The 18,384-nt window shown below is 51.2% G+C and overlaps 2 protein-coding genes across 4 annotated transcripts; one reads left to right on the plus strand and one right to left on the minus strand.

Annotated features, from left to right (window-relative positions):
• Positions 1-349: 349 nt before the first annotated feature.
• On the minus strand, positions 350-6,911 carry LOC129037365 (uncharacterized protein C5orf60). Of its 3 annotated transcripts, none has more exons than XM_054489385.1 (5): positions 6,768-6,911; positions 3,609-3,690; positions 2,837-2,894; positions 2,237-2,297; positions 358-2,009 (listed from the first exon to the last, which is right to left on the minus strand). In XM_054489385.1, the coding sequence occupies exons 1-5, from the start codon at positions 6,872-6,874 to the stop codon at positions 1,289-1,291; spliced, it is 1,029 nt and encodes a 342-aa protein (XP_054345360.1). In that variant the 5' UTR covers positions 6,875-6,911; the 3' UTR covers positions 358-1,288. The 3 variants fall into 3 exon arrangements, with proteins under 3 accessions (XP_054345359.1, XP_054345360.1, XP_054345361.1); XM_054489386.1 differs by lacking the exon at positions 6,768-6,911 and adding an exon at positions 6,589-6,734 and having other exon boundaries at positions 364-2,009; XM_054489384.2 differs by lacking the exon at positions 6,768-6,911 and having other exon boundaries at positions 350-2,009; positions 3,609-3,902.
• Positions 6,912-7,523: 612 nt separating this feature from the next.
• Positions 7,524-10,441, plus strand: LOC129036277 (putative uncharacterized protein FLJ35723). Its single transcript, XM_054487159.1, has 3 exons — positions 7,524-7,701; positions 8,505-8,565; positions 8,794-10,441. The coding sequence occupies exons 1-3, from the start codon at positions 7,524-7,526 to the stop codon at positions 9,512-9,514; spliced, it is 960 nt and encodes a 319-aa protein (XP_054343134.1). The 3' UTR covers positions 9,515-10,441.
• The last annotated feature ends 7,943 nt before the right edge of the window (positions 10,442-18,384 follow it).

The raw sequence follows: 18,384 nt of genomic DNA on the forward strand, positions 1-18,384 counted from the left end.
AAAATTAGGAAGAATTATTTTGCCATAGGATAAAATAGAAATACTGCCATACGTTTGACTTATTTGTTTGAAAATCTTTATATGGTTGTTGCTTCATTTAAAAACCAGACCTCACAAACCTGACCCAAGTTACGTGCAAAATAATGTGCCAGTTGCACAGCCCCTGGAGGCCAGTGTGAGCCCACATGCCTCTGCTGGTTTATTTCTAGAGTCCACTCGCTGTGGGTCTTTATCATGTTTCCAAAAGAAGGAAGTCACCCATCTCTAGTTCAGGCCTTGTTGCCAATGAAATTTTAAAATGTGACATTGATACCATTTGACTAGACAATAACTAAAATTGGACAAAGAAGATATTTTCCTTTCATTGGAGGTTGCAGCATTTTATTCAGGTTTACAATGTGATTCATCCATGTGTGGTGGCTCAAGCCTATAATCCCAGCACTTTGAGAGGCCAAGGCGGGCAGATATCTCAAGGTAAGGAGTTCAAGACAAGCCTGGCCAACATGGTGACACCCTCTCTCGACTAAAATTACAAAAATTAGCTGGGTGCGGTGGCATGCGCCTGTAATCCCAGCTACTCGGGAGGCTGAGGCAGGAGAATGGCTTGAATCTGGGAGGTGGAGGTTGTGGTGAGCCAAGATGGTGCCACTGCCCTCCAGCCTGAGCAACAGAGTGAGACTCCATCTAAAAAAAAAATTGTGATTGTCTAAACTGTGACTCAGGGAACTGCATAGAACAGAAGTTTGCAGGTCTACATGTGGAATCTGCAGTTCTGTTAGGAGAGACTGGCATTGCAAAAGAGCAACAATTCCTGAGCATCTTCCCCAGCAGACAGCCCATTTGGGGGGCAATGTTGACAATGACCCAGAGTCTCTGGGTTCTCCAGTGGGGGCCACAGCTGATGTTATCCCTCCTGTGCTGGCAGTTTTCTAAGTGAGTTCAGATCCTCTAGGAAGGAAGATCTGTGTGTGCAGCGCTGTGGAAGAGGTCTCTGTGGGCGCCAAGCCTCCCAAGGAGATTTACGGGCTCCAGGGACTGGAGGTTTGGACCCCATGTCCATCTCTCCCAATCCATTAGAACACACATTTCCAGCATCTGTGGGGTGCCCAGATGGGGGGATGCGCCTCCAAGTTGTCCTCAGGAGATTCCCAATTGTTCGTGGATGTCGGATGTGCGGTGTCCATGGGAGTGTCTGGGATTTTGGTGTCTTGTGCGTCCAGCAGCGTTGGGACGTCCAAGCTGAGGAAAGTGGGACCCCTGCCTCCACCTGCCTGCATGTGGGGTCTCCCTAGAAGGAAGCCTCTGGTAGGTGGGTGGGAAGATTAGGGTGCTCGAATGGGAACTGTGAGGAGGTGCAGTGGCACCAGGCTCTAGCAGCCTCCTGCCTCCAGGAGAGGACCAGGTCGGGATCACTGCGGCGACCAACGCCTCGGATCACTCGAGGGCTAGAAGGCACCCACCAGGTGTGTAGACAGGAGTGCTCAGGGGCCTTGCACATTGGGCATATTATGGCGTCAGTTTCGGAATCAGCCCGTGTGGAGTCGGTCCAGGACACCCAGCCAGGATTCCGTCGTGGGGGAGGGGAACGCCCACGTGGCTTGTGTGAAGGGTGCTTCAGGGGACGCAAAGGCTCTGGTGGCTGGGAGGAGCTCAGGGATGACAGATACTCCAAGGATTCTGCAGAGGTGGTCGGGTTTGGTGATAGGGTGCTCACAGGTGGCCGGTGTGAAGGGTGCTTCAGGGGACGCAAAGGCTCTGATGCCTGGGAGGAGCTCAGGGATGACAGATACCCCAAGGACTCTACGGAGGTCTTCGGGACTGATGTCGGCATGGAGGCCAGAGGAGGCGGGGGAGCCCGTGGGGACACATGGAAGCTGGTGGGAGAAGCTTTCCCACGCACCCCACGTGGCCGGTGCTTCCTAGCAGATGCTCGTTTGTACACTGGCCCTGGGCGGACTTGGCGTGGAAGGTGATGGGAGCTGCCTGCCCTAGAGAGCTTCTTCAGGCACCTGCAGGAGACAGGAGGCACAGGCTACAGCCGGGAGCACTGGGCACCTGCGGCCCACGCCCCTCCAGGGCCCCCATGCTGACTTCACAAAGCTCTGCCTATCCCTGCCCAGGGCTTTAGCGACATCACGGCTGTGATCTCCCCTCCCAGATCAGCCCCAGGCCCTGGGGTGGCATCCTAGGCCCTGGTAGGAAGGAGGACACGGGAGAGAAGGGGAAAGAGCCTCACTTTTTCGACAGGAAAGTGTAGACCTCAAGGTTCTCCAGTTCTTTCAAGAGAATTCTGTAATCTGGAAAACAGGAGATGGGTTATGGTGGCGAGGGAGGGAACTGGGACTTACAGGAGGCTGAGTGCGTGTGTCCTTAGGGGAGACCCCGGGATCGGGGATTAGACCCTGGAGCCCCAGCATCCCTGTCCAAGGCCACAGGGCCCCAGGAGTGATAGGCAGGTGCCCAGTGGGCAGCACTTTGTCATCTCCAAAGTGCTTCCTGACACGCCCCATCATGGGGGGTCACGACCACCTCCTGGGGAGAGTGGACAGGGGCAGTCTCAAAGAGGACTCAGCCATGTTAAACAGGTGCCCACATAGACCTGCAGCCCCTCCTGCAAGTCCAGGTGGTCACTGGTCCCCTCCTGGGCAACACCCGCTCCCTGGACCCCATGGCTTCATCCCAGCAGGGAATCAGAGACGGATCCCGGGTTCCAATTGCCCTACCAGGAGCTTCCCCATCAGGCCTCTGCAGATGACTTCCTAGGAGACTTGGTGCTTGTTCCTAGGGACAGGTGAAGCTGTCGTCTCTGGGGCTTCTGGGACCCTCAGAGCCTTACCTTTCAAAGTGATAGATTTATTTCCGATGCTGAGCCATTCCCCCACTTCAGCTTGATCCTGAGAGACAAGAAAGAGGATACAGGCCGGGTCTCAGTCTCCTGTCCCCACAGCTGCAGACCCACAGTGCTCATGAATGACACACTTTATCCGACCAGCTCACGGAGCCCTGTGTGATTCTCTTTCACTGGTTTCAAAAGTGCTTAATAACCTTTTCTGGTTTCCTTCTTTGAAAAGCACGGAGGGGTTTTCTATGTGAGGCCTGCCCTGGGCGTCCTCAGTCCCTGTTCCACTGCTTGGGAAACACACACACTTGGGTCTGCAGGTGTCTCTGGGCTGGCAGGGAGGATTCTGCTTCCGAGGAGGCCAGAGGCAACTCCAGTCTCAGGTGGGAGGCGCTCAGGGGCTCAGCACAGCCCCCAGAGCACCCCACATAGAGGCTGGGCCCCGAGGCACCTGCCCAGGAAGGCGGCTGATGAGCCCGGGCTCAGGGCCTGTCCTTCCACAGAGACCTCACCCTTCTCATGACCGGGTCCTCGCCGCTGAGTCCTGGGGTTTGTTTTTGCCCTGACGCCTCCCGTGCACCCCCACAGATGGTCTGGGAGCTTGGGATGGAAATCCTATGCCCACTCCAACCCCTGCCTGTCCAGCTGTCCCTAGAGGGACGATGAGATTTCCCATCACAGGAGTGCCTCTGGTTGATGTGGAAAAGTGGAAAAGAGAGCAGGAAAAATAGAATCATTCTCTGCTGGGTGTGGGCTGAGGGCTCCTTACATTCTCGCTGTTCTCCTCTCTGGGAGGCACTGAGGACGGCTCCCTGGGAATGTAGGGGCGTAAGATGATCAGGATCACCAGGCTAAACACAATGAAGAGGATGAAATGGATGATCTGGGGAACGGGGCTGGAGCACAGCTCTGTCTCAATAACACCGTCCAGAGGAAAGAGAATATCCATGTCAACTGCACTGCTGTCCTCAGGCAACTGAGCCCTGGGCATCCCCTCTGGGACTATTTATTGGGGCCCAGGCCCACATCACAGAGCTGGGCCCCCCCCCCTCACAAAGGGCTCCTAAGGGTGGGGTGGGCAGTGGGAGGAGGAGGCTAAAGCCCAACCCCACCCACCACCACCCACCCCTGCAGTTCCCTCCACCCTCCTGGCCTTCCAGATCCCTCCTTCCCACTCCACCTGCTCAACCTGTCAGAGACAGACCTGGTCCGTTCTCTGTCCTCTCACCCTGGCACACAGATGGTATCTGGTTCCTTGGAGATCTCTGCTCAGGCTCCCTCAATTTCACAGTTTTTAAGGATCTGGATTTGTCCCTGAAATTCCTGTTATTTCCAGGGATTATTGCTCTAGAGTCTCCTCTGCCTGCTCACTGCAACCTCTGCCTCTCGTGTTCAAGCAATTCTCTGCCTCAGCCTCCCGAGTAGCTGGGATTACAGGCGCCAGCCACCACGCCATGCTAATTTTTTTTATTTTTAGTAGAGACAGGGTTTCACCATCTTGGCCAGGCTGATCTCGAACTCCTGACCTCGTGATCTGCCCATCTCGGCCTCCCAAAGTGCTGGGATTAACAGGCGTGAGCCACCACACACAGCCTCAAAAAAGTTTTTCTAGGGCTTTGGCCAAGTACATGAAGATAAGTGATGCCCAATTCAGGTTTTGCCAAATAACACAACTCTTTTCAGAAACTACAAATTCCACTGGCTCTGGCAGAATGAATATCAACCTAGGTCAATTCTCCATAACAAGAACCCATAAATTTGCCAGCCGGGTGTGGTGGCTCATGAGGTCAGGAGATCAAGACCATCCTGTCTAACATGGTGAAACCCCGTCTCTACTAAAAATACAAAAAATTAGCGTGGTGGCAGGTGCCTGTAGTCGGAGCTACTCGGGGGCTGAGGCAGGAGAATGGCATGAACCCAGGAGGCGGAGGTTGCAGTCAGCCGAGATCACGCCACTGCACTCCAGCCTGGGTGACAGAGTGAGACTCCATCTCAAAAAGAAAAACAGAACCCACAAGTTGCCAGTCCACTTCACGTCTCAACTATTAGATAATAGCAGGCAAGATGCATGTTCCTGAAGGACACAGGTTGTTTATATGGTGATTCTTCTTTGAGTTATTGTTGTTTTCTCCCTTTCTTGTCTCCCTCCCTCCCTCCCTTTCCTCCTCTCCCCTCCACCATAGAGGGCCCACGTCTCCACAGGGTCACCTCTAACTGTCTCCAGCATTAGAAAAGGAAGTCAGGGCTGGTCGCGGTAACTCACACCTGTAATCCCAGCACTTCGGGAGGCTAAGGTGGGAGGATCACGAGGTCAGGAGATCGACACCATCTTGGCTAACATGGTGAAACCCTGTCTCTACTAAAAATACAAAAAATTAGCCGGGCGTGGTGGCTGGCGCCTGTAGTCCCAGCTACTCTACTTGGGAGGCTGAGGCAGGAGAATGGTGTGAACCCGGGAGGCGGAGCTTGCAGTGAGCCGAGATCGCGCCGCTGCACTCCAGCCTGGGTGACAGAGCGAGACTCTGTCTCAAAAAAAAATAAATAAATAAAAGGAAGTCAGAAAGCTAAGCAAGGCCTGGATCAGGAGACCTATTTATTCTAATGATGAGAAACCACCGCAGGGCTCTGGGAAGGGAAGTGGCGTGGTCTGATTTACCTATTTTAAAAAATCCATTTAAAGATTATGTGGGGGAGCGGGGGCAAGAGTAGAAACAGAGATGCCCTGTAGGAAGCATGTACAAGAATCCAGACAGGAAGGTTGCGGGTTGCTTGGACTAGGGTGGTAATACTGCAGACAGGTTCGGGATCTATTTTGAAGATAAAGCCAGCTGGTCTTGCTCATGTGGGCTGGGGAACTAGGTACATTGCGGGGTGGGTGGGGAACGGAGGGAAGGATGCTACTTTGACTGAGATGGAAAACATTGGGGGAGGAGTTGGGTTTGAGTTGTGTGGGGGCTTCAGAAATCTTTTGACCTTAAATGTAAGATGGCGTCAGACATACCAGTGGCACTAGAAGCTGCGGAAGCACGGGAACAATCTAGAAATTGGCCGAGAGCTTTGGCTGGATATTTTAAATGTGGGAATCATCAGTTTATAGGTGTCACCGGTGTATTTAAAACCATGGACCAAGGGCCAGGCGTGGTGGCTCAGGCCTGTAATCCCAGCACTTTGGGAGTGAAGTCAGGAGTTCGAGACCAGCCTGGCCAACATGGTGAAACCCCATCTCTTCTAAAAATGCAAAAATTAGCTGAGTGTGGTGGCACGCACCTATAGTCGCAGATATTCAGGAGGCTGAGGCAGGAGAATCACTTGAACCCGGGAGGCAGAGGTTGGAGGGCACTGAGATCATACCACTACATGATCCCAGCACTTTGGGAGGCTGAGGCGGCTGGATCACGAGGTCAGGAGATCGAGACCATCCTGGCTAACACGGTGAAACCCCATCTCTACTAAAAATACAAAAAATTAGCCGGGAGTGGTGGCGGGTGCCTGTAGTCCCAGCGCCTGGGCAACAGAGACTCCATCTCAAAAAAAAAAAAAGTGACCAGGGACTCAAAAAGTGTGGAGAGCGGGAGCAGGGGAAGGGCTGAAAAACTGCCTGTTGGGTACTGTGTTCACTATTTGAGTGACAGGTTCACTAGAAGCCCAAACCTCAGCACCACACAGCTTATCCATGTAACAAACCTGCACATGCACCCACTGAATCTAAAATTTTTAAAAAAGCGATAAGCCATGTTAATAGCAGGTACCCTTGGTGTGATGTGATGTGATGAGAATGACATTTTCTCTGTGGGCTTCCTCCCCATGACACAAGGGCCACCCCAGCCATGTTTACAGCCCTGGCCCCGGACAGTATTGAGCTCCTGAGCCTCCAGCACTTGTGTGTACAGCTCCCGTTCCCCTGTCCCCCTCACCCGGCCGGCTCTACCTTATTTTGATGTCACAGCCGAGCACCGTGCTGGGAGGTGGCCATGGTACAGCCTGTAAGTAGGGCTGTAAATAGTCACAATGGACCTGTAAATAGTCCAGCCCCATTACCACGTGCTGGTCCAGACAGCTGGCTGCAGGTGAGTTGTTTCTAGAACCAGAGCTTATATGATGAGAAAAATAGACGGGACAGAACAGTGTGTTCCCAGCTCATACCTGCAGCTCCCACAGGCTGGGGTGGGGGTCTGGGGCCTGGCTCTGCTGGCTCAGTCACTTTGCTTCTCCTCAAGTTCCCTCTGTGGAACTGGGCGCTGTTTCCACCAAACCATCTGCTCTCCAGTCCCACAGGGGGTTGCTGTCAGTCATCCCACGGCCTCTCTGCCTAGGCTTTGAAACTGATTCATTGTTCTTCTGCTGTATTTTTCTTTGTAGGTTTCAGAATTCTCTGTTTATTTATGATAATTTGGGAAGGATCCTGGGAGAGTGAAAATAAATGAAGTGCTCAATCTGCCAAGTTTCACTGGAGGCTCCACTGATCCTTCCATTATGCTCAAATGCCTGCAAGAAATCTGGGGAATCATCTTTCCTACCCTAAGACCCTGGGACTTAGCACTGGCCCTGAGGCCCCTGACAGGCATAAACTAATCAGCAAATGTGCAGGAAAAATGCGGAGCTGCAAGATCAAAGTCAGATTCTCACTCTCCCTAAAGGCCTGGATTCCCCTGGAAACCCACGTCCCCACAGCCTGGAAGGAGCAATGAGGACCCAGGGGAGTGGCTCTGGGCATCAACTGGTCCAGGCAGGAGGCGGTTCCCCACATCCCATCTTTCCAGTGCCCAAGGGAGCCTCTCAGGGGAGTCTCATCACTCCCCCACCATCACAGAGCAGCCTGCTCCTGGCCTGTATCCAAACACCCCTGGGGGCGGCCACCCTGGGTGTGCTCCCCTTGCCCTGATGGCAGCTAGAACTCCGTGAGGAGAGGCTCGCCAGGGTCACCCAGACAGTCCCTGATCCCACATTGTCCCAACACACGAGGCTTCACCCCGGAGGAAATAGGAAAAGGGAGTGAATCCTGTGGGCTCCCCTGACAAAAGGAAAGCTACACGCTGTCACTTGGGCACAAGGCGGGCTATGAGGCTGGAGAAAAGCTCCCAGGGACGATGCCTCCGGGAGCCTTTTTTTTTTTTTTTTGAGATGGAGTCGGTCTGTTGACCAGGCTGGAGTGCAGTGGCGCAATCTCAGTTCACTGCAACCTCCACCTCCTGGGTTCAAGCAATTCTCCTGCATCAGCCTCTGGAGTGGCTGGGAATATAAGCGCCCGCACCACTCCCGGCTAATTTTTTGTATTTTCAGTAGAGATGGGGTTTCACCATGTTGGCCAGGCTGCCCTTGAACTCCAGACCTCAGATGATCCGCCTGCCCTGGCCTCCCAAAGTGCTGGGATTACAGGCATGAGCCACCGCATCTGGCCGCCTCCTGAAGTCTGCTGCACAGGGCTCTATCCTTTTGTGGGGCTAGGAAGGTGTGATTCTGCCCTCATCTGCTGACTAGTGCTCCCACCTCATTTTACCAGGGAACAGCCTGGCCAGGAGAGGTTGGCCTAGGATGCACCCACCACTCGGGGGCCTGTGGGAGGCAGTCACCCCCTCCTGGCCAGACTGAACGCCTTTGCTTTGCAGTCCACTGATTCAAGTGTTAATCCCTCCCTTGCCACCATAACCCATCTCCTGCTTTCCAGATTACAAAATTCTCTTGAAAGAACTAGAGAACGCTAAGGACCACACTCTCCTGCTGGAAAAGTGAGGCTCTTTCCCCTTCTCTCCCGTGTCCTCCTTCCTACCAGGGCCTAGGATGCCACCCCAGGGCCTGGGGCTGATCTGGGAGGGGAGATCACAGCCGTGATGTCGCTAAAGCCCTGGGCAGGGGTAGGCAGAGCTTTGTGAAGTCAGCAGGGGAGGCCCTGGAGGGGCGTGGGCCGCAGGTGCCCAGTGCTCCCGGCTGTAGCCTGTGCCTCCTGTCTCCTGCAGGTGCCTGAAGAAGCTCTCTAGGGCAGGCAGCTCCCATCACTTTCCACACCAAGTCCGCCCAGGGCCAGTGTACAAACGAGCATCTGCTAGGAACCACCGGCCACATGGGGTGCGTGGGAAAGCTTCTCCCACCAGCTTCCATGTGTCCCCACCGGCTCCCCCGGCTCCTCTGGCCTCCATGCCTACATCAGTCCTGAAGACCTCCGTAGAGTCCTTGGGGTATCTGTCATCCCTGAGCTCCTCCCAGGCATCAGAGCCTTTGCGTCCCCTGAAGCACCCTTCACACCGGCCACCTGTGAGCACCCTATCACCAAACCCGACCACCTCTTCAGAATCCTTGGAGTATCTGTCATCCCTGAGCTCCTCCCAGCCACCAGAGCCTTTGCGTCCCCTGAAGCACCCTTCACACAAGCCACGTGGGCGTTCCCCTCCCCCACGACGGAATCCTGGCTGGGTGTCCTGGACCGACTCCACACGGGCTGATTCCGAAACTGACGCCATAATATGCCCAATGTGCAAGGCCCCTGAGCACTCCTGTCTACACACCTGGTGGGTGCCTTCTAGCCCTCGAGTGATCCGAGGCGTTGGTCGCCGCAGTGATCCCGACCTGGTCCTCTCCTGGAGACAGGAGGCTGCTAGAGCCTGGTGCCACTGCGCCTCCTCACAGTTCCCATTCGAGCACCCTAATCTTCCCACCCACCTACCAGAGGCTTCCTTCTAGGGAGACCCCACATGCAGGCAGGTGGAGGCAGGGGTCCCACTTTCCTCAGCTTGGACGTCCCAACGCTGCTGGACGCACAAGACACCAAAATCCCAGACACTCCCATGGACACCGCACATCCGACATCCACGAACAATTGGGAATCTCCTGAGGACAACTTGGAGGCGCATCCCCCCATCTGGGCACCCCACAGATGCTGGAAATGTGTGTTCTAATGGATTGGGAGAGACGGAGATGGGGTCCAAACCTCCAGTCCCTGGAGCCCGTAAATCTCCTTGGGAGGCTTGGCGCCCACAGAGACCTCTTCCACAGCGCTGCACACACAGATCTTCCTTCCTAGAGGATCTGAACTCACTTAGAAAACTGCCAACACAGGAGGGATAACATCAGCTGTGGCCCCCACTGGAGAACCCAGAGACTCTGGGTCATTGTCAACATTGCCCCCCAAATGGGCTGTCTGCTGGGGAAGATGCTCAGGAATTGTTGCTCTTTTGCAATGCCAGTCTCTCCTAACAGAACTGCAGATTCCACGTGTAGACCTGCAAACTTCTGTTCTATGCAGTTCCCTGAGTCACAGTTTAGACAATCACAATTTTTTTTTTAGATGGAGTCTCACTCTGTTGCTCAGGCTGGAGTGCAGTGGCACCATCTTGGCTCACCACAACCTCCGCCTCCCGGATTCAAGCCATTCTCCTGCCTCAGCCTCCCAAGTAGCTGGGATTACAGGCGCATGCCACCGCACCCAGCTAATTTTTGTAATTTTAGTCGAGAGAGGGTGTCACCATGTTGGCCAGGCTTGTCTTGAACTCCTTACCTTGAGATATCTGCCCGCCTTGGCCTCTCAAAGTGCTGGGATTATAGGCTTGAGCCACCACGCATGGATGAATCACAAATTGTAAACCTGAATAAAATGCTGCAACCTCCAATGAAAGGAAAATATCTTCTTTGTCCAATTTTAGTTATTCTCTAGTCAAATGGTATCAATGTCACATTTTAAAATTTCATTGGCAACAAGGCCTGAACTAGAGATGGGTGACTTCCTTCTTTTGGAAATGATAAAGACCCACAGCGAGTGGACTCTAGAAATAAACCAGCAGAGGCATGTGGGCTCACACTGGCCTCCAGGGGCTGTGCAACTGGCACATTATTTTGCACATAACTTGGGTCAGGTTTGTGAGGTCTGGTTTTTAAATGAAGCAACAACCATATAAAGATTTTCAAACAAGTAAGTCAAACGTATGGCAGTATTTCTATTTTATCCTATGGCAAAATAATTCTTCCTAATTTTAATATTATTTTGTTCCTTAGGATTTGAGAAAGTCTTAATGTTTAGCCAACATGGCTTAAGCTGATGAACTACTTATTTTTTTGTTTTTTTGAGACAGAGTCTTGCTCTGTTACCCAAACTGGAGTGCAGTGGCGGGATCTCGACTCACTGCAACCTCCGCCTCCCGGGTTCAAGTGATTCTTCTGCCTCAGCCTCCCAGTAGCTGGGACTACAGGTGCACGCCACCACACCCGACCAATTTTTGTATTTTTAGTAGAGACGAGGTTTCACCATGTTGACCAGGATGGTCTCCATCTCTTGACCTCATGATCCATCCGCCTCAGCCTCCCAAAGTGCTGGGATTACAGGTGTGAACCACCCGGCTCAGCCTTTTTGTTTGTTTGTTTGTTTGTTTGAGACAGAGTCTCACTTTATTGCCCAAGCTGGAGTACAGTGGCGCGATCTTGGCTCACTGCAACCTCCACTTCCCAGGTTCAAGCGATTCTCCTGCCTCAGGTTCCCAGGTAACTGGGATTATAGGCACTGGCCACCACTGCCTAGGCTGGTCTCGAACTCCTGGCCTCAAGTGATCTGCTGGCGTCAGCCTCCCAAAGTGCTGGGATTACAGGCATGAACCACCAGCTAATTTTGTTTTGTTTTGTTTTGTTTTGTTTTTTTGCCTCTCAGGCTCCAGCAGTCCTTCTGCCTCAACCTCCCCAGTAGCTGGGACCACAGACACACACCACCATGCCTGACTAATTTTTGTATTTTCTGTAGAGATGGGGTTTGCTGTGTTGCTGGTCTCGAACTCCTGGCCTCAAGTGATCCACCTGCCTCAGCCACCGGGTCTGGCCCCTGCATGCATTTTTTAAATTTATTTATTTTAGACGGAATCTTGCTCTGTCACCCAGGCTGGAGTGCAATGGCGCGATCTCGGCTCACTGCAACTTCTGCCTCCCAGGTTCAAGCGATTCTCCTGCCTCAGCCTCCTGAGTAGCTGGGATTACAGGCGCATGCCACCATGCCCAGCTAATTTTTGCATTTTTAGTAGAGACAGGGTTTCACAATGTTGGTCAGGCTGGTCTCAAACTCCTGACCTCGTGATCCACCCACCTCAGACTCCCAAAGTGCTGGGATCACAGGCATGCGTCACTGCACCAGGCCCCCTTCATGCATTTTTGAATTGAGTTGTTTGATTTGTTGTCGGCAAATATTTTCCCTCATGCTGTGGATTGCTCCTTACTTTTTTTTTTTTTTTTTTGAGATGGAGTCTCACTCTGTCACACAGGCTGGAATACAGTGGCAGGAGCTCTGCTCACTGCAACCTCTGCCTCCCGGGTTGACGCCATTCTCCCAATTCAGCCTCTCGAGTAGCTGGGACTATAGGCGCCCGCCACCATGCCCGGCTAATTTTTTTTTTTTGGATTTTTAGTAGAGACGGGGTTTCCCTGGGTTAGCCAGGATGGTCTTCATCTCCTGACCTCATGATCCGTCCGCCTCGGCCTCCCAGAGTGCTGGGATCACAGGCGTGAGCCACCATGCCCGGCCGCTCCTTACATTTTTGAGTCTTCATAATCAATCTTCCTTTCTTTCTTTCTTTTTTTTTTGATGGAGGTTTCCTCTTGTTGCCCAGGCTGGAGTGCAATGGCGCGATCTTGGCTCACCGGAACCTCCACCTCTTTGGTTCAAGCAATTCTCCTGCCTCAGCATGCCAAGGATTATGGGCATGTGCAGCCACCATGCCCTGTTAATTTTGTATTTTTCAGTAGAGACAAGGTTTCTCCATGTTGGTCAGGCTGGTCTCCAACTCCCGACCTCAGGTGATCTGCCTGCCTCGGCCTCCCAAAGTGCTGGGATTATAGGCATGAGCCACCACATCAGGCCTTTTTTTTTTTTTTTGAGACAGAGTCTCGCTCTGTCGCCCAGGTTGGAGTGCAGTGGCGCCATCTTGGCTCACTGCAGCCTCCGCCTCTCAGGTTCAAGTGATTCTCCCACCTCAGCTTCCCAAGTAACTGGGATTACTGCCCCACCATGCCCGGCTAATTTTTGTATTTTTAGTAGAGACAGGGTTTCACCATGTTGGCCAGGCTGGTTTCGAACTCCTGACCTCATGATCTGCCCGCCTTGGCCTTCCAAAGTGCTGGGATTACAGGTGTGAGCCACCACGCCCGGCCCAAGTCTTCATAATTTCATTCTCCATTTGGGAGGATGCTTGGCCCACTGCTTACTAGCTCCGCATTTGTGTCTTCATTTCACGCACTTGTCCATCCAGTAAATGTTCAAGTACATTCCATTTGCCTTGCCCTAGGATGACCAGAGGAGAAAAGATCCCTTTCCTGGAGAAGCTTAGAATCTAGCAGGGAGATGAAGAAAAATGAGTAATTTTACAATCCAGTCCACAGCTACAAGTTTCAGCAAGTGCTATGCACTATAATGAGAGCCCCTAATTGGGAGCTATTTGGGAGTTGGGGAGAGTTGCTGAGAAAGTGATGTGTAACCTGGGATTTGGCAGGTGATAGGGCCTCATCAGGCAGAGGGAAGCAGGCTTTGAGGCTAAGAGGCCAAGGGCCTGGAGCAGCAGCCCTCAAGCTGGACAGAGAGGGAGCCGATTCTACTTGGAGAGCAAACACTGAAGGCTCAAGTGACATAATCCAATTCATATCCTTTTTTTTATTATTTTATTTTAAGGATGGGGTCTCATTCTGTTGCCCAGGCTGAGTGCAGTAGCATGATCATAGCTCACTGCAATTCAAACTCCTAGGCTCAAGCAATTCTCCTGGCTCAGCTGGAGACTGTAGCTGGGACTACAGACACGCACCACCACACCTGGTTAATTATTTTTATCTTTAAAAAATTTCGGTTTTTTGTTTTTTGTTTTTGAGACGGAGTTTCGCTCTGTTACCCAGTCTGAAGTGCAGTGGCGAGATCTCAGCTCACTGCAAACTCTGCCTCGCGGGTTCAAACAAATCTCTGCCTCAGCCTCCTGAGTAGCTGAGATTACAGGCGCCTGCCACCATGCCTGGCTTTTTTTTTTTTTTAACATATATTTTTAGTAGAGACAGTGTTTCACTGTCTTGGCCATGTTGATCTTGAACTCCTGACTGCGTGAGCCATCGTGCCCGGCCTGGAATTTTCTTTTTGTAATGCTTTTGTCAGGTTTTTGTCTTAGGTTAAGCTGGCCTCACATAAGGAACTGAACACTTCCTCTATTTTCTCAAAGTGTTTGTATGAGACTGGTGTTGATGTCTTCACTGAATATTTGATTCAAAACAAATGATTAATATAATTTAAAAAATTGACCAGTCAGCTGAGTGTGATGGCTTATGCCTGTAATTCCAGCACTTTGGGAGGCCGAGGCAGGAGGATTGCTTGAGGCCAAGAGTTTGAGCCAAGCCCTGGCAACATAGCAAGATCCTACCTCTCCAAAAAATAAAATAAAAAGCCAGGCACGGTGGCTCAGGCCTGCAATATTAGCAGTTTGGGAGGCCGAGGCGGGCGCATTGCCTAAGCTCAGGAGTTTGAGACAAGCCTGGGCAACAGGGTGAAACCCTGTCCCACTAAAACACAAAAATTAGCCAGGCGAGGCAGCGGCATGCACCTGTAGTCCCAGCTACTCAGGAGGCTGAGGCAGGAGAATTGCTTGAACCCGGCAGGCGGAGGTTGCAATGAGCCGAGATCGGGCCACTGCACTCCACACTTCAGCCTGGGTGACAGAGCAAGTCTCCGTCTCTCAAATAAATAAATTAAATTAAATAAAACAAAATACTAAGCAGTTAAATTATCCAGGCCTGGGTTTTTCTATTCGGAAAGTATGGATAACAAATTCAGTTTCCTTACTTGTGTTTCTTTTTTTTTTCTGAGATGGTCTCGCTCTGTTTGTTGCCCAGGCTGGAGTGCAGTGGCCCGATCTTGGCTCACTGCAAGCTCCGCCTCCCAGATTCATGCCATTCTCCTGCCTCAGCCTCCCGAGTAGCTGGGACTACAGGCGCCCGCCACTGCTCCTAGCTAATTTTTTTGTATTTTTAGTAGAGACGGGGTTTCACCGTGTTAGCCAGGATGGTCTAGATCTCCTGACCTCGTGATGCGCCGGCCTCGGCCTCCCAAAGTGCTGGGATTACAGGCGTGAGCCATTGCGCCCGGCCGCTCTGTGTTTCTTTTTAAGAATGGACCCCATGGCAGACATCCATGAGTTTTCATGGTCAGAAATTGGTCTCATGTACACCCCAGCCAACCGAGGTGAGAGAAATGGCATTACAGTGATTGGCTTAGACAAGTCAGGATATGTCCCTGAACCAGGACAAGAGGCACCTTCTCCAAGGGTGGATCCCAAAGAAAGTCAGAGGTCTTGGCAAAGAATGGGGAAAAGGGATTATGTAGGCAATCCAGTGTCTGCTACAGAATGAGCAGGGGAGAAGAAAGCAACCCGAAAGGCTGAATAATTACAAAAAAAGACTAAATTAAATCCATACAAGAGCAAGTTTGCTCTGTTCCCACCTTCACTAGGAATGAGGGCTCAGAGCAGGGCATGCTGGGAAGTAGAAAATAAAGTTACCATTTTTCTATTTCAGCCATAGCATGTACATATTACCCTACTCTAGCCCACCTCCTTCTCTCACACACACTGGTTGTTAAAATAAAAACTTGGCCAGGCGGGGTGGCTCACGCCTGTAATCCCAGCACTTTGGGAGGCCTAGGTGGGCGGATCATGAGTTCAGGAGTTTGAGACCAGCCTGACCAACATGGTGAAACCCCGTCTCTACTAAAGATACAAAAATTAGCTGAGTATGGTGGCACGTGCCTGTAATCCCAGCTACTCAAGAGGCTGAGGCAGAAGAATAGCTTGAACCTATGAGGCGGAGTTTGCAGTGAGCTGAGATCGCGCCATTGTACTCCAGCCTGGGCGACAGAGCGAGACTCCGTCTCTAAAATAAAATAAAATAAAATGAAATCAAATCAAATCTTGGGCTGGGTGCAGTGGCTCACGCCTGTAATCCCAGCACTTTGGGAGGCCGAGGCAGGTGGATCACGAGGTCAGGAGTTTGAGACCAGCCTGACTAACATTGCGAAACCCCATCTCTACTAAAAATGCAAAAATTAGCCCGGGATGGTGGCGTGCACCTGTAATCCCAGCTACTCAGCAGGAGAATCGCTTGAACCAAGGGGGCAGAGGTTGCAGTGAGCCGTGATCATGCCACTGCATTCCAGTCTGGGCGACAGAATGAGACTCCGTGTCAAACAAACAAACAAACAAAAACAAATAAAATCTTGGAGGCCAAGTGCAGTGGCTCATTCATGTAATTCTAGCACTTTGGGGGCTGAGACAGGAAGATTGCTTGAGGCCAGGAGTTTAAGACCAGTCCTAGCTACCTAAGAGGCTGAGGTGGGAGGATCATTTTAGCCCAGGAGATTGAGGCTGCAGTGAGCTATGATTGTGCCACTGCACTCCTGCCTGGGCCATACAGTGAGACCCTGTATCAAGAAGAAAATATTTAAAGTCAGCCGATTAGCAAATCAGTAAAAAAATACAAAAAAGAAAGAAAAAATCAAAGAAAAGAAAAGAACACCTTTAGACAAGTTAGATTTTTCTTTTTTTTGAGATGGAGCCTTGCTCTGTTGCCCAGGCTGGAGTGTGGTGGCACCATCTCGGCTCACTGCAATCTCTGCCTCCCAGGTTCAAGCGATTCTCCTGCCTCAGCCTCCCTAGTAGCTGGGATTACAGGACTCTGCCACCTCACCTGGCTACCTTTTGTATTTTCAATAGAAATGGGGTTTCACCATGTTGGCCAGGCTGGTCTCGAATTCCTGACTTCAAGCGATCCGCCCACCTCAGCCTCTCAAAGTGCTGGGATTACAAGCGTGAGCCACTATGCCCAGCTGACAAATTAGATTTAACAGAGTTGATTTGAGCAAAGAATATTTCATAAACTGGGCAGCACTCAGAACCAGAAGAGGTTCAGAGAGCTCCAGCCAGCAACATGAGCAGCAAACTTTTACCCACCGAACACAAAGTAGAGAAATCACCTGCTTGGTTATGGCTAGACATTTGCTTTATTTGGGTATGATCTCATCAGTTGGCTGCCTGTAATTGGCTGAAACTCAGCTGTTTGTTACCAATACACTCCCACATTCAGTTTCAGTGTAAAGTACTAAGTTAGGTTGCAGTTTGTTAGGTAGAAACTCAAAGTACGGAGACAGCCTTAGGCCAATGGCCTCCTGCTTTTTAATTTAACATGGTGCACACGACAATGTTCACTAAAAGCTGTGATCCATCATGACAGCTGACTCATGAATATATAACAACGACAAAAAGAACCCAAACAAATAAGAAAGAGGCTTGTCTTACAGGGCTAGAGCCAAGGAGCCCTGTAGGAGGGATGAGGAGGCTGTTATCAGAGCCCTGTGGAATGGCCCAAAGCCCCAGAGTCCACTCCGACCTGCAGCCTCACAAGGCTATGATGTAGATGAGCACAATACAGAGCAACAGGCTGGGCCTAACTGAGTAGCTATGACCATGGCCCTCCAGCTCGCAGTGGGGGAGCTCCCACACTTCAGCTCAGTATGAACATGAGGTGTGCCAACCTTGATTTGAGCATACCTTCACTTGCCGTCCATCATCCAAGAAGTGAACTCTGCATTCTCAGGGCTCAGAGTTTCAAGGGAAATAATCTGTCTGCCCGCCTGCCCGTTTGCTAGTTTGCTTGTACTGTTTTGTCTCTGAAAGGATTTAGGATGTGTCAGTCAGGATGGGCCTGGTTTGCTGCAATAACAACCCCAAATCTCAGTGGCTTAACACGACAAGCTTTATTTCTCACAGCTCATACTACAGGAGGTGAATGGAGCCTCCGCCATCTGGAATCATCACTGCGACTCTTAAAGGCTTTTGCCCAGAAGTGACACACATTCCTTCTGCCAACATTTCATTAGCCAAATAAGTCACATGGCCAAACCTTTCCTCAAGATGCCAGGAATGAAAAACCTTCCCAGAGGCCTAGAAGGAAAAGAACCAGAAATAGCAGTGAACTATGGGAATCACCACCCTTGGCAGTGTGTCTGTGTTAATATTATATTATATACACATTGATAAAAAATATATATATATATATACACACATTGAAGAGGAAATGCCTCTTGCAGTAAAAATAGAGCACCTGCTTGGTAGCACAACCAAATTTCATTTGGCCTTTGAGCCGTTTACCTAGGTCAATACTCACCTAATCAATCAGTCGGGAGGTGATGGCAGCGTACCAGAGAGCTGGGCCTCCTCAGTGACACCCAAACACACCAAAGCCCTTGCCCTTCTCCCCTTCCATACCTTTCCCCCAGGGTTTCCCCCACTCACCGCTGTGTCTATTCACTGACAAGACCTAGACTTTTGGTCCCGAAATTTGACAGATAATTATTTTATTTTAATTATTTTTTAGAAGTGGAATCTTGCTGTGTCACCCAGGCTGGAGTCCAGTGGCACAATGACAGTTCACTGGAGCCTGCAACTCCTGGGCCCAAGCTATCCTCCCGTCTCTACTTCCCAACTGGCTGGGACCACAGGCAGGTGCCACCATACCCAAGTAATTATTTTTTAATTTTTTATAGTGACGAAGACTCG

This window comes from Pongo pygmaeus, chromosome 4, assembly GCF_028885625.2.
Source record: "Pongo pygmaeus isolate AG05252 chromosome 4, NHGRI_mPonPyg2-v2.0_pri, whole genome shotgun sequence".
NCBI classification, from domain to species: Eukaryota; Metazoa; Chordata; class Mammalia; order Primates; family Hominidae; genus Pongo; species Pongo pygmaeus.